Here is a 13280-nt window from a genome sequence, read left to right as displayed (position 1 = left end):
TTCCTTAATAGTTTATTTTCATTTCAGTTTGAGTAGTAGGCGCCTGTTTTGATTGGTTGGGAGATATTTCTGTTCCTGGAAATAAGTGTATCAGCAAGGAGTGGCTGACAGCCATGTCACTCACAGGCTCAACTTAATACAGAGCTGTTGCCTGTGTGAGAGCAGGATGCATATTTTGATGTAAGCTACTTGCCTTTTCCTGGTTTTTGTGTTAAAACAATACTTTGCAAATGCTTCTACTAAATAATCCTCAAAGAGAATTTCAATTGATTGAATTTCTGCATTGCTAAGGTGTCACTTCATGTATTTAATCCCAGTTATAGACCTGCAGGGTCTGTCTCCAGAGGTTTCCTTCTTTCAAAGTAAAACCATTTATTATGTTGTCATAACATCACAGGGGGGAAAGGGGGGCTCTTTTCTCCCCCCCCCCACCCTTTTATTTCTAGGAATATTCTAGAAAGCAGCACATCTGTCTCCACAACTCAGGGGGGCAGGTAGTTACAAACAAAAACTCCCAAACTTGCATTTCTCATTGGTACTGAAAAATAGTCAGTGGTTTAAACGTAAGGGCATTAGTGAATAGGCAAGAAGTGCTGTAGCCAGAGCTGAGGGTTGGGTGGTGCTGGAACCCTCAGCAAAGAATCCAGACTCTGCACCAGCTTCTTCATTTACAAAGAAAAAAGATGTAGAGCTCTAGCTGGGTGCTGCCATAGAAGCCTACGTGATCAATAAGCAAAGCAAAACAAATGCTGAGCGGTTTCTATGCTCTGGAGTGTTTTCCAATAAAGAGTAAATTTAGTTTGAGGGCTGTAGACACACATGAGCAAACATTTTTGGTCTGGTGTTCTCTATACCATGAACATAGCTTTCATGGGATAAATCAAGAAATTGATCCATTAGAAAGCATATTGAGAATTTGAACAGTAAAAACTTCAATACAGGGCTGGGGTTGTAGCTCAGTGGTAGAGCGCTTGCCTTGAGTATGTGAGGCACTGGTTTTGATCCTCAGTGAAATAAAGGTCCACTGACAACTAAAAAAAATTAAAACAAAAACAAAAACAAAAAAAAAAAAACTTCAACACATTTAGTAAAATGGGGACCACTCAGTACAGTTTCTGGCAAACTCATTTTTTGAAGGAGGAAGACCATCTCCTTCTAATTGATGAGAAGTCGAGAAAAGTAACAGTAAGGATGGATCTCGTTCTAAGGATTGTCTTTGTGAGACAATCCCCTTATATGTCCCTTCCATAAGGGGACTAGCAGAATCAGAAGTTGAAGGAATTTACAAAGCCTCTGACAAGCCCAGGTCATGCAGATGAGGGGACCTGTCCACAGAGATTGTTTTCTTCAGGCTGCGTCTCTGGGCAGTGAATTCTTTCTGGGATTTGTTTTTCTGAGCTTGTTACAGTTTTGTGCCCTTTCTGTGATGGATTATCAAGCATTTGGGACACCCAGATGCAAAGCTGTTTTACATTGGAGGAAATAATGGTGATAATTCATTACATAACCAGGTCAGGAGGTGCTAATGTCCACAGTATGGGGGTAACTGCATTCTCCTTTTGCTGTATGTTACAGTAGATCCGCCTGCCTACCATTCCTTCACAGATGCCTGTGCTTCTTCAGGTCTCACTCTCCTTTATCTGGAATCTCTTCTCCTACAACCCAGTCTTACATACGGATCTTCACCCCTTCCTTAATCAAAGGCTGAGCACAAATTGTCCAAGAAGGCCACGCCAATACCCCACCATGAGGAAAGAGCAGCTCTCCCACCTCTGAGTTCATACACCTCTTTCCTATGTCACATCACATTCTCCTTTGTATTATCCAGAAGTTCTTAGATTTTGTTTGTTTGGGTTTGCTTTTTTTAAGAAAAAGCAATGCATGGGAATAGTGCATTTCAAACTGGTAGCTTGGGTAAAGCATTTCAAAAATTGGAATAGAAAAATGTAAGAGTAAGCTCATCCATGGTGTTATTTGAAACTTCTTGCAGTTTTACATAGACACATTTGTATACAAGAAAGTATACGTATATATTTATGTACATACACAGATGTGTATGCTAGGCTGTAATGTCAAATTTATTTCTTATTATGGATCCTGATTTTAAAAAATTAAGACTACTTAACTGGAATGAAAATCAAATCCATAGTCTATTGATTAGTATAGTCTTTATTTATTGAGCAGTTGCTCTGCCACAAATAACTATAGGTGCTTGGGATGTATCAGAGAATAAAATAGGCAAAGATACTTGCCTTTGTGGAGGTCACAAAGAGGAAAAACAGAAAGTAAACCTGATAAATAGTGGTGTAGAAAAGAACAAATAAAGGAAGAAAGGGGGATGGCCCCGGGGAAGAGGCCAGTGTGGCTGGATCAGGGAGTCAGAGGCAGTGGGTGGCAGATGGGGTGTAGTCAGGAGCAGGGCATGTGGCATTAGGACTGTGGCTTTCACCAGTTAGATGTGAACTCATTGGCGCTGCCTCTACAGGGTCACTTGGGACTTAGCTAACACGCGGACCTTAGGGTAGCCCTTAGGAAACAATTGATGATAGAGGGCCATCTGACACCCTGTACTCAACTGTGAATTACCTTTCCAAGGGGCTTCCTGCTTCAGGGCAGGAACTCAGGTCTGTGATTGTCCTGACAATAAATAAATATTAAATGAAGGGACAAGTGAAGGCTGATTGCCTTCACCTAAAAGCATGACCATGCTAGAACACACCTCACAGTGGATTTGGGTCAGCCACTGTTAGGCTACATGACCCAAAAGTCTGAATGAGTGGTTGACCAGTCTCCCAGAAGCTTCCTAAACTTTTTTTTTTTTTCAAACCTTCAAAATATGCGTCAGAAGATGTTTGGAATTTTTTTAAGCACCTGAGGGTAGGAATGCTCCTAGTTGCTGTCAAAATCTTTGCTGTGATTAGATAACTTTAGAGCTTAATAAATACAAAGTGCGCATTCTGTTATCTGACTTAGCCCTGCTAGGAATTCATTTTGCATAGATAACTCCTGATTGACAGTCTTTGGCAGTTGTGTGTGTGTGTCTGTTGGATGTTTATTTTTATAATTGCAAAGAGAAAGGGATTCAAGTCACAGTTCTTAATTTCCCTTTGAAGAAAGGAAAATATTAATGTGTTTTCCCTTTTCCTCCTTCAAACAAATATATGTGTGATTCCAATGTGCAAAAAGGAGTCTTTGGGGATGTACAAATGAATAATGAGTGAGAAATCTGGGAATTTGTTGGAGGCAGGGAAGAGAACACAGTCCTTGGGGTCAGAGCACTGGGTACACTGGGAACCTTGAGTTTGCATTTGGAGGTCTGTCTTTCAAGAACTAAAGGGACAGCAGAGACCAGGGTATGAAAGCAGTTGGATGTTGCAGAGGAGTTTGGATTCTATCTGAAAGGCAGTGGACAGTCACTGAAGAATGATAAGCAGAGGCTCAACACAGTGAATATAAAGTTCCATAAAATCAACCCAGTGGTTCAGATTTGTTGGGAGTGGAGAGGTGATAAGGCTTACCAGAAAGTTCTTTTAGTGGACTGTTAGAATAAGCCAGAGGAAAAAGAGTTCAGGACAAAGGACTATGGATTCTCAGTCCTGGCTATATTCAAACTTATTCAGGGAACTCCCATAAAATATCATATCCAGTCCTCCCTCCAAGGAATAAATCAGAACACCTGCGAGTGGGTGGTCATGGTGTTTTCTAGAAAGACTCCAAGGCAGTGCCTCCTCCATCTAGGGTTGAGATTTCTGAGGACCATTCAATTACTACAAGCCTTCAAGGCCCTGGTTTGCTTCTCCAGGTGACCCAACCTGGGAAATGCACCAGGTGAATGTGCACTGTTATTAAAGCCATCGTGTCCAGCTGCACGTCAGCCTTGCAAAATTAGCCATAGGAAAAACGATAAGCAGAATCTCCCATCTCATTTAAAGGAATCTGTGTCACCCAGGAGAGGAGAATGAGTCTTTGCATCAGAAAGCACCTGCCCACACACAGCTAAGGTAGCAGTAGAAGCAGCAGCTTTTCCATGAACTTTTACCTACATGTCTGTCATATTTTCAGAAAAATCCAAGGAATTGGGGAAGTGCTTGAATTTTCCTAACATTCCTCTAATTCCTTAGAATTGCATTTAAAGAAACAAATTCAGAGCCCTCATGGCAACACACGCCTGTTGTCCCAGCTACTCCAGAGACTGAAACAGAAGGATTACAAGTTCAAAGCCAGTCTCAGCAACTGAGACCCTGTGGTTTTTATCAGAATAAAAAAAAGGACTGGGGATGTAGTTTAGTGGTAAAGCACCTGTGGCCTCAATCCACAGTACTGCCGAAAGAAAGAAAGAAAGAAAAATTCAGTATAGCATTTATAAGAGCCCTGTTTTGGTAACATACTGGGGAAGAAGGGGAGAAAACCTGAGTGCCCACTGTGAAGATAGAGCACAGAAGCCAGAAGTAATTCCATCCTACTTAGACCCCATCTCTCAGTCCACTGAGATCCTCAGTCCTTAGCAGAGTGATGAGGGTCTGTTAGACATCTTCTGCTAACTCAGTGTTGAGGGATAGTGGAAAGATAGGGACATCCCATCATGACAGGAAATATGCAAATACGGCCCAGCAGTTCCCAGCCATACATTAAAGGGTCTTCTGGACCTCACTCATAGAGCATGCAGAACTATTTTGTGAAGGGACCAACAACTAAAGCTGTTTCCAATAAAAATTTCCTGTGTCCGCCTTAACACATGTGTGTTGCTCACTTAGGGAAAAGCCAGGTATAAAAGTTTCATTGTACTTCCATTGGATTTTTAGTGTCTAATGACATCTATCCCCAGTGGGCAGTGATTTTTAAAAATCATCCTCATAGTTTGCACATCAGCACCACATTTACTCAAGGAAAAGTCATATCCCAGAGCCTTCCAGAAGTCTCCAGAAGCCTGGGGGAGATGGTAAGGTGACTGACGTCTTATGTCTGTGCTTTTCTTTAATATTTTAAACTTTGCTTATTGCTACATTTTTCTTTTTAAGGGAAGAACTTGTCTTTCTGGAAGGAACTTGAATTTCTTTGAGTTTTCATTTCCTCTCCTTCATTTGAGAAAAAAAATGGAGAAAGCTCTTTGCTCTTTTTTTTTTTTTTTTTTTTTTTTAAGGAGAGATGGTTGCTTGTTTGCTTGATTCCTTAGCCTCTTTTTATGTTGGAAATGATATCAGTACTCCACATTTTAGGATCAGTATTCAGAATAAATGACCTAATATATATTCAGCGCTCCGATTGGGCCTTGCATATATTAGGTGCTCAATAAAAGTTAAATTTAAAAATTGATGGAGTTGTCCAGATATCTGGGAAGACTACACATTGGTTGAAGAATTTGTCCTTGGGATGAATGAAATTTCACCTTATGCAGGCAATGGGGCGTTTGGGCCAAGGAAGTCAGGGGATGTGTATGCTCAGTTTACTTTGGCTAGGAGGCAGGAAAACAGGAACTGGAAAATTAGGTTGAATGTCACACAGAAGGCCTTGAAAACCACAAAGAAGTGTTTAGACGTGATTTTCTAAGATATTCGTGAAGGAGAGATGAGGTCAAAACTTTAGCTCAGGAATTTTGATGAGCCAGGGTTGGTGGGTAGATTCTTTGAATAGAGGAAAGACTAGAGTTTTTAGTTAAGGTTTTTAGTTAGGGAGACTAGAGTCAAAGTCATGACCTGAACCAGAGAGTGAACTTCGAAAGGCGTTCCCTGCCTGACCTGCCTGTAGTCGTGGGTTCACTTCATATTAAAAGTAACACGTGGATGTTTTTAAAATCACTATTTGTGCTTGATTGTTAATACTTTCCCTTGACCTCTGTTAATTAGAAAGACTAGGACTAAAGTCTCTATATATTCCATTCTCTAAAAAAATCTGTGAGAATGTTTTAGAGTTTTCTAATTCTGATTTCTACCAAAGCAGTGAGTTAAATTCTCATTTTTATGCAGCCTAAGTTTTCAAGGAGTGGATGTTTTTAATGTAAAATAGTTATGCTTGGCTGTTTCCCTTTGTTTCTTTCTCTCTTTTTTTTGGTACTGGAGAGTGAACCTAGGAACATTTTAAACACTGATCCACATGCCAGTCCCTTTTATTTTTAATTTTAATTTTCTGTAAATTGCTTAGAGTCTCGGTTAGTTGTTGAGCCTGGCTTTGAATTTGCGATCCACCTGCCTCAGTCTTCCCAGTTGCTGTGATTACCACTACCACATCTGACCCCTTTGATTCTAAAAGAAGAACATTCTCATTTACTTTAGGATGAGGAAAAGGAAGGGTAAAATTACCAGAGCTCTGTGGTTCTTAAAAGTACTGCTTTTGAAGTGTATGTTTTTAATGAAATTATCTGCTTTAAAAAAAAAAAAGAAAGAAAGAAAGCAAACCTCTTTTCACATCATTTCTTTTTCACCAAGTGATTCTTAGAGTGACTATTTAAACTAGATCAAGTTTTGGTTATGTGAGTGAATTTTATTTTCTTAGTGGTAGAAAATAAGAGAGACAAGACAAGATGGTAGGCTTGTGTGTTACTACACCACATGAGACCTTAAATAAATACTATATATGAAAATACTATGCAATTTGTAAAGTATTCAAAAAATAGATGGAAATCTTTTTAGAAAAACATCTAATATCATTCATGCCTCTCAGTATGAGACCATTTTAATTTAAAAAGTCAGGAAAATGCTCTAAATGGGGATGAAATCTGCTGGTGAATTGCAGTCTGTAATTAAGGCTCTTCTATCTGCTGACCCGATGTTATGTCTGAATATAGTCAAAAAAATGTGGACAGTGAGAATTTGTGCTTACGGTATTCATCACTTAAGTAAAATATTAAAAGAGTGAGCACATTTACTTTTTAACAATATGTTGTTCAACTGGGCATGGTGGTGCACGCCTGTAGTCCCAGCAACTCGAGAGGCTAAAGCAGGAGGATCATGAGTTCAAAGCCAGCCTCAGTAACAGAAAGGCCCTAAGCAACTCAGTGAGACAAATACAAAATAGGGCTGGAGATGTGACTCAGTAGTCAAGTGCCCCTGAGTTCAATCCCTGGTACCCTCCTCTCCCGCCATAAAAAAAAGAAAGAAAATAATCTCTAAGGAGCTAGAAGAGGCGAATTATTTTAAATATATATTTTTTAAAATAACAAGCAGCCTTTTTTTCTTTCCATATCTGTCTTTGGGGGAAGGGGGAGGATATGGAGATGGGAAAAAGTTATTTTCTCATTATTTAAAATAAAATATTGAGCTGGGCACGGTGGTGCATGCCTATAATCCCAGCAGCTCAGGTGGCTGAAACAGGAGGATGCGAGTTCAAAGCCAGCCTCAGCAGTGGTGAGGCACTTAGGAACTCAGTGAGACCCTTTCTCTAAATAAAATACAAAATAGGGCTGGGGATGGGCTCAGTGTTCGAGTGCCCCTGAGTTCAATTCCTGGCACCAAAAATAAATAAATAAATAAATATTGAGTTTTTATATGTTTCCCCAGCAATATTGTTTTCTAGAAATTATTTATAATTTTATTTAAAACCTCCTGTGGAGACAAGGTATGGATGTAAATACGTGAAAAATAAAGTTAAGGCTGTGGTTGTAGCTCAGTGGTAGAGTACTTGCCTAGCACATGTGAGGCATTGAGATCAATTCTCAGCACCAATAAAAATTAAAAAATAAAGTGTTGTATCCTTCTAAACTTAAAAAAAAATAGGTTCGGATAATTCACATGGAACCTACTCTATAGATTCTTTTATTCAGTGCGAACATTAAAGTCTTTACACATTAACGTCACTCCATCCGCCGCTCCCAATTTGGCCCTAAATTTTGTGTTTAATGGTGGTACTTTCCTCTCTACACTGAAAAGACTCATGCAGGTAAACTTTGCCATGCCTTTCCACTCTGGGCCGTAATTGTTTTTAGCTGGGGTATTCACTAGCTTGGAAAATCAGGGGCTTGTTTTTCCCTTTGGTGTGCCCAATAAGGACATTCCTGCTTGCTTTAATGAATTTGAGTGTTCTTAATTACCTTTCTTGAAAGGCCCAAAGAACTCATGAAATAATAGGTGAAAGATGCTTTGAAACAGTAAAGTCACTAGACAAAAGTAAGATGTGTATACCTCTCCTACTATATTGGCCATCTCTCTCCCATCTGGCTCAGAGGAGAGATGCTTAATGAAGATTTGAATCTGGGGTAAATTAAGCCATGTTGCGACCTCTATAAAAGAGTGAATAGCTTCACATAACTAAGTACTCTAATGGCCTGTGGAAGGCGGGAAGGGGAGTTGAAAGGAAAATTCTTTGTACAAACCAAGAAACTAATTAATGTGTCCAGGACCTCCTCTGTGAGTCTGTTTTAATGGGATTGTAAATAGGTGTTTGAGTGAGCTGTAACACAGTGTGTTGGTTGCTCTGGGCCTTCCTGTTTATCAATACTATCTACAAGATGGTAAACCACAGGGAGGGAGACGCTTTATTAGGCCTTTCAGCCTGCCAAGACTGGGATTTATGGACTTCATGCCCTTCATGTCACGGGGCAGCCTGGGCCTCTCTATTCTACTGGGTTAAAACCTGTGGGCCTAAAGACTCATCACCAGGCTACCTGGGGCTGTGAAAACACCCAGCCCCTGGGTGTCACAAGTCTGCAACCTTGCCCAGATCAGTTGTACTCTAGGATGTCCCATGTACTAAGTGGATTTTGGTGGAAGTAAAAAAAGTAAAGCGGGTTAAGCCAGGCAGGCTTGAAATTGTTATAGGGTCCTCTTCAATTCTGTCATTCTGCCCTGTTTTTATAATCATCTGTAACTGGAGCACTTCAGAAGCAGAGCAGAGTAACCTACTTTTAGGACCCCATTTTTTGTGTTTTCTTTAAAGGGAAGATAGAGTGATTACATACGTCTGGAAAACTCTGAAAAGATGCATAAAGATGTAAACTATTTGAATAGAGTGGGCTTTTTGTTTGCTAGCCCATCTATATTTTCTATTAAAGTCAGGTTTTGCTTGTATAATAAAATCAGTTTAAGTCAAAAGGTGGATGAGGCTGACAGCTTTGTCTTTCTTTTGTTTTAGAAATCGAAGCCAAGGAAGCCTGTGATTGGCTGCGGGCAACTGGTTTCCCCCAGTATGCACAGCTTTATGAAGGTAAGCCAGGAAGGCTGTTTTTCTTTAAATTGACATGATTATAATCTTTGGTTTATGATTGTTCTTGATCTATGACTTATTTTCAGGCATTTGTTACTTAGTATATGTTTCATTTCATTTAAAAAAATAATAATAATGTAGAGCCAGGCATGGAGGTTCACACCTGTAATTCCAGCAGCTTGGGAGGCTGAGGCAGGAGGATCTCGAGTTCAAAGCCAGCCTCAGCAACAGCGAGGAGATAAACAACTCAGTGAGACCCTGTCTCTAAATAAAATACAAAATAGGGCTGGGTACCTGGCTCAGTAGTAGACTGCCCCTGAGTTCAATCCCAGTACCAAAATAATAATAATAATAAAATAAAATAATGTAGTAAATACCTAAGACCCCCACCACTCAACACAAAGGCGAAGACCATGATAATAACACATTCACCTGCCCCCTTTTCTGTCCCTGATCTGAAACCTCTGTTCACCATTTTCTTTCGTTCCTTTTGTTATTTTACTCCTCTTTCCTCAGAAGTATATTTTTATAGTTATTTTTACCTTTATAAAAGGGATAGTTATGCTGTATATAATCTTGTGGAATTTCATGTTTTCATTTAAAATATTTTATTAAGATTTTTCTAGGGCTGGGGATGTGGCTCAAGCGGTAGCGCGCTTGCCTGTCATGCGTGCGGCCGGGGTTCGATCCTCAGCACCACATACAAACAAAGATGTTGTGTCCGCCGAAAAAACTAAAAAATAAATATTAAAATTCTCTCTCTCTTTCTCTCAAGAAAAAAAGTGATTTAAAGACTTTAAAAGCAAATAAATGTTTGTTTGTTTTTTAAAAAAAAGATTTTTCTAAATTGTGTGTCCCCACAGTTCAGGCATGCTACCCTATCTTGTGAATAGACCACTGCAGTTTATTCCTGTCCACACTCTGATGGGTGGGCATTTCAGTTGTTTTGCTTTTACAAAGTGTGCTGTTTTGAACATTCTTGTACCTTTCTCTGGAAGTGCGTGTATATTTATCTTGTGGGTATTCCTAGGAAGAGAGTTGTTTGGTAATTTAAAAAACTTGCATAATGCAAATTTTTCTTCAGTGCGCATACCAATTTTCACTCCTACCAATCACATATAAAGATCCTGCCTGTCCACGTACACTCAATACTTGATATTGTCAGACTTTAATTTTTGCCAAACAAATGGATATAAAATGATATTGAATAGATTTCCACTTCCATTTCCCTTAGCATTAACAAAAATAAACAATTATTCATTTTATGGCCATGTGTTTGATTTTCTTTGAAATGTCTCAGGCCTATCATCCTCCTAAGTTGATTGTGATTTTTTTTGGGGGGGGTACTGGGGATTGAACTCAGGGGCACTTGACCACTAAGAAACAGCCCCAGCCCTATTTTGTATTTTATTTAGAGACAGGGTCTCACTGAGTTGCTTAGCACCTGGCTAAATTGCTGAGGCTGGCTTTGAACTCGTGATTCTCCTGCCTCAGCCTCCCAAACCGCTGGGATTACAGTTGTGCACCACCACACTCGGCTATGTGATTTTTTAAATGATTTCTAAGGGCTCTCAATTCTACATTCTTATCCTTGTGGGTCATGAGTTGCCACTGTCTTTTCCTCCATTTGTAATTAAGCATTCCACTCTTCTTTAGGTTGTCTTTTGATTTTAATCTTTTTGTAACAGTCAATTTCTTAATTAAGAAAAATGAACCTTGTAAAAAAAAATCGATATCTGGACTAAATGTTTTTCATATCATCTTCTCATTAGTGCCCTGTAGGTGACTATATGCTGAGGCTATGGGGCCTCAAATCTGGCTCATTCTCTGAGCCTCTGGGTACCAAAATAGATTATGTGTACTCTGTGCATGTCAAAAGGAATAAGTCATTCATTTAAATAGGAGTTTTATTACACTCCATATGAGTTTGCTTTAAAATAAGTTACAGCTGTGAATGAGCAAATTCCATTTTATGGATAATTTTCAAAGTTGCACGAATGGTAAAGTCATTTCTAATTTGCAACACATGATCTTCCTCCTGGTAGCTCACATTAACAAATATTTTTCATCTTATTTTTTTTTCCCCATGGTACTGGGAATTGAACCCAGGGCCTCACATATACTAGGCAAGCACTCTACTACTGAGCCACATCCTCAGCTCTGAAATCTCTTATTGTTTCTCCATTTCAGAGAAAAACTCTGGTTTTGTTTTATTTCTTCTCATTTTCAAAAGTTGTTGGTTCAGTGCCATATGTCTTATGGTCATAGGAGTCAAGTTATCTTTCCTTTAGAAAAATTCTTGAGCTATTAAAGAACTTTTTAAAATTAATTTATTTATTTATTCTAATTTTTTTTTAATTTTAAATTTATTTGTTTATTCTTTAAAGGACTTTGAGGTGGGTGAGGAACAGCAATCAGTTGGATTTTCAATTCACAGCTCTGGAGATGAGAATGATAATTGCATTCACAGCGTCTGTCCTTCTCACCTGTTCAGAAATTAAATTTCCTTCAATTATGTCGATTTGGGTGTTGATCTGCTGCCAGGTGGCACCTTCTTGTGATTGTGTCTGTTTGCTAAGAACGAGTTCAAGTCTCTGTCTTACTTCTTTCACCATCCTAAAATGCAGATGGCATTTTCATAAGTGACATTTGGGGGCCCTTTCATGCTCCCAAGTCGTTTGAAGTGTAAGCCCTCTTTTGAGGTGCACTGTGCATTGTTCTGGGCTATCATTTCCCCCGTCCATCCTGCCACTGTGTTCAGGGTGAGCACATACACACCACATACCAACCCCCACATTCCTCGTCTTCCTGTTTAGCTTTATTTTTGTACTTGGCAATTTACACTTCCTGCCTTTAAACCCAACCAAGCTGGAAGTTGAATTCAGAACACTTCTATGCACTAGTGAACTATTATCTTCTAGAAACTAGATCTTTCAAAAGAGAGTAAATAAGAGAAAATTGTTGATTTAATTGTTTTACTGCTCACATTTAATTAATCACTACTGGATTTAAAAAAAAACAGAATTATAGTTAATTTGGATCAGAAAAGTGATCTAAAATACAGCTCTGGGTACACTAAATTAGAAATTGCTAAATAATACGGTTGCTTTTTCCCTTATACTTAACGGGCATGGGAGCTTTTTAAGTTACATTTATAGATTTGACATTATACTACATATAAGTATTAAAAATTCATTCTATAATAGCAGTTCTATTGTTTAATACACTAACAACAAGGGTGCATTGTTGTCTTGCTTTTATTCACTAAGAGCCAATATTCACTGTAAGCCTCCCGTTATGTTTCTGCTGTAGCAGAGCCACTAAAGTCATTTGTCTAGGAGGGACTTAGACTGTCCATCTCTTCATCAGTTTGGGCTGTAACTACTTCACTGTTCTGCCTGTATTATCATTCAGAAACAATATCAGTAATCCCACGCTTGCTTTCAGGAAAAAGAATAGACTATAAATTAACACTCATTGTGATTGTTTTTAAACAAGTATCCCTAGAAAATGGATTATTATGAATAAGGAGTTCCAGACCATTCTTTAAGATCATAAATTAGAAGCCAACTCAAGAATTAGAACTTCACAAGTCACCTGCAGCTCCTAAACTACTGATGGCCAGGTCTTTTCCAGTATTGCAGCGTTAGCCATTCTGAAGGCCAAAGAAGGTTTTTAGATGATGGTGATCCTTCTATGGTGACTTTTTTTCCACCTATTCCTGACTCCCGTTGCTTTACACAACACTCGTTGCTGTGTACGTGTTCTTCTGTGAAGGCCCATTCTTTACTTTGATAGCTGAACTCCAAAGAGGGCGATAGCTTGCCTTTATCTAGTAGCAATTTAAGGGCTGTTCTAAGTTTCCACAACCAGGCTGGGGGTCTTTCTCCTCTGCTTGTCCTGGATACATTTACCTATTTAATTGCAGGGATTTTTATTTCAAAACCTGGGACACATTTTTTAAATATATATTTTTTATTTTTAATTGATTACTACAGTGTGTGTGTGTGTGTGTACACACATATGTGGAGCACAGTATAGCATTTCAGTTGCATGTATGTAATGTGTAGTGGTCAGAACAGAGTAATTGGCATCTTGCTCCAAATGTTTAGTGTTTCTTTGTGTAGGGAACATTTTAAATCCTC

General features: G+C 39.0%; 1 protein-coding gene across 7 annotated transcripts in view; it reads left to right on the top strand.

Annotated features, from left to right (window-relative positions):
• The window catches only part of DLC1 (DLC1 Rho GTPase activating protein), a 391806-nt gene that overhangs the window by 354658 nt on the left and 23868 nt on the right, over nt 1-13280 (top strand). For all 7 annotated transcript variants that reach the window (XM_081269380.1, XM_081269382.1, XM_081269381.1 and 4 more), the window contains one exon: nt 9064-9135. In XM_081269380.1, coding sequence (XP_081125506.1) covers nt 9064-9135 — 72 coding nt within the window. The remainder of the gene's footprint in view (nt 1-9063; nt 9136-13280) is intronic.

The sequence above is a fragment of the Spermophilus citellus genome (genome assembly GCF_964194105.1).
Source record: "Spermophilus citellus genome assembly, chromosome: 16".
NCBI classification, from domain to species: domain Eukaryota; kingdom Metazoa; phylum Chordata; class Mammalia; order Rodentia; family Sciuridae; genus Spermophilus; species Spermophilus citellus.
The sequence above is the reverse complement of the archived record's forward strand: the minus strand, read 5'-3'. Positions and strand labels throughout refer to the sequence as shown.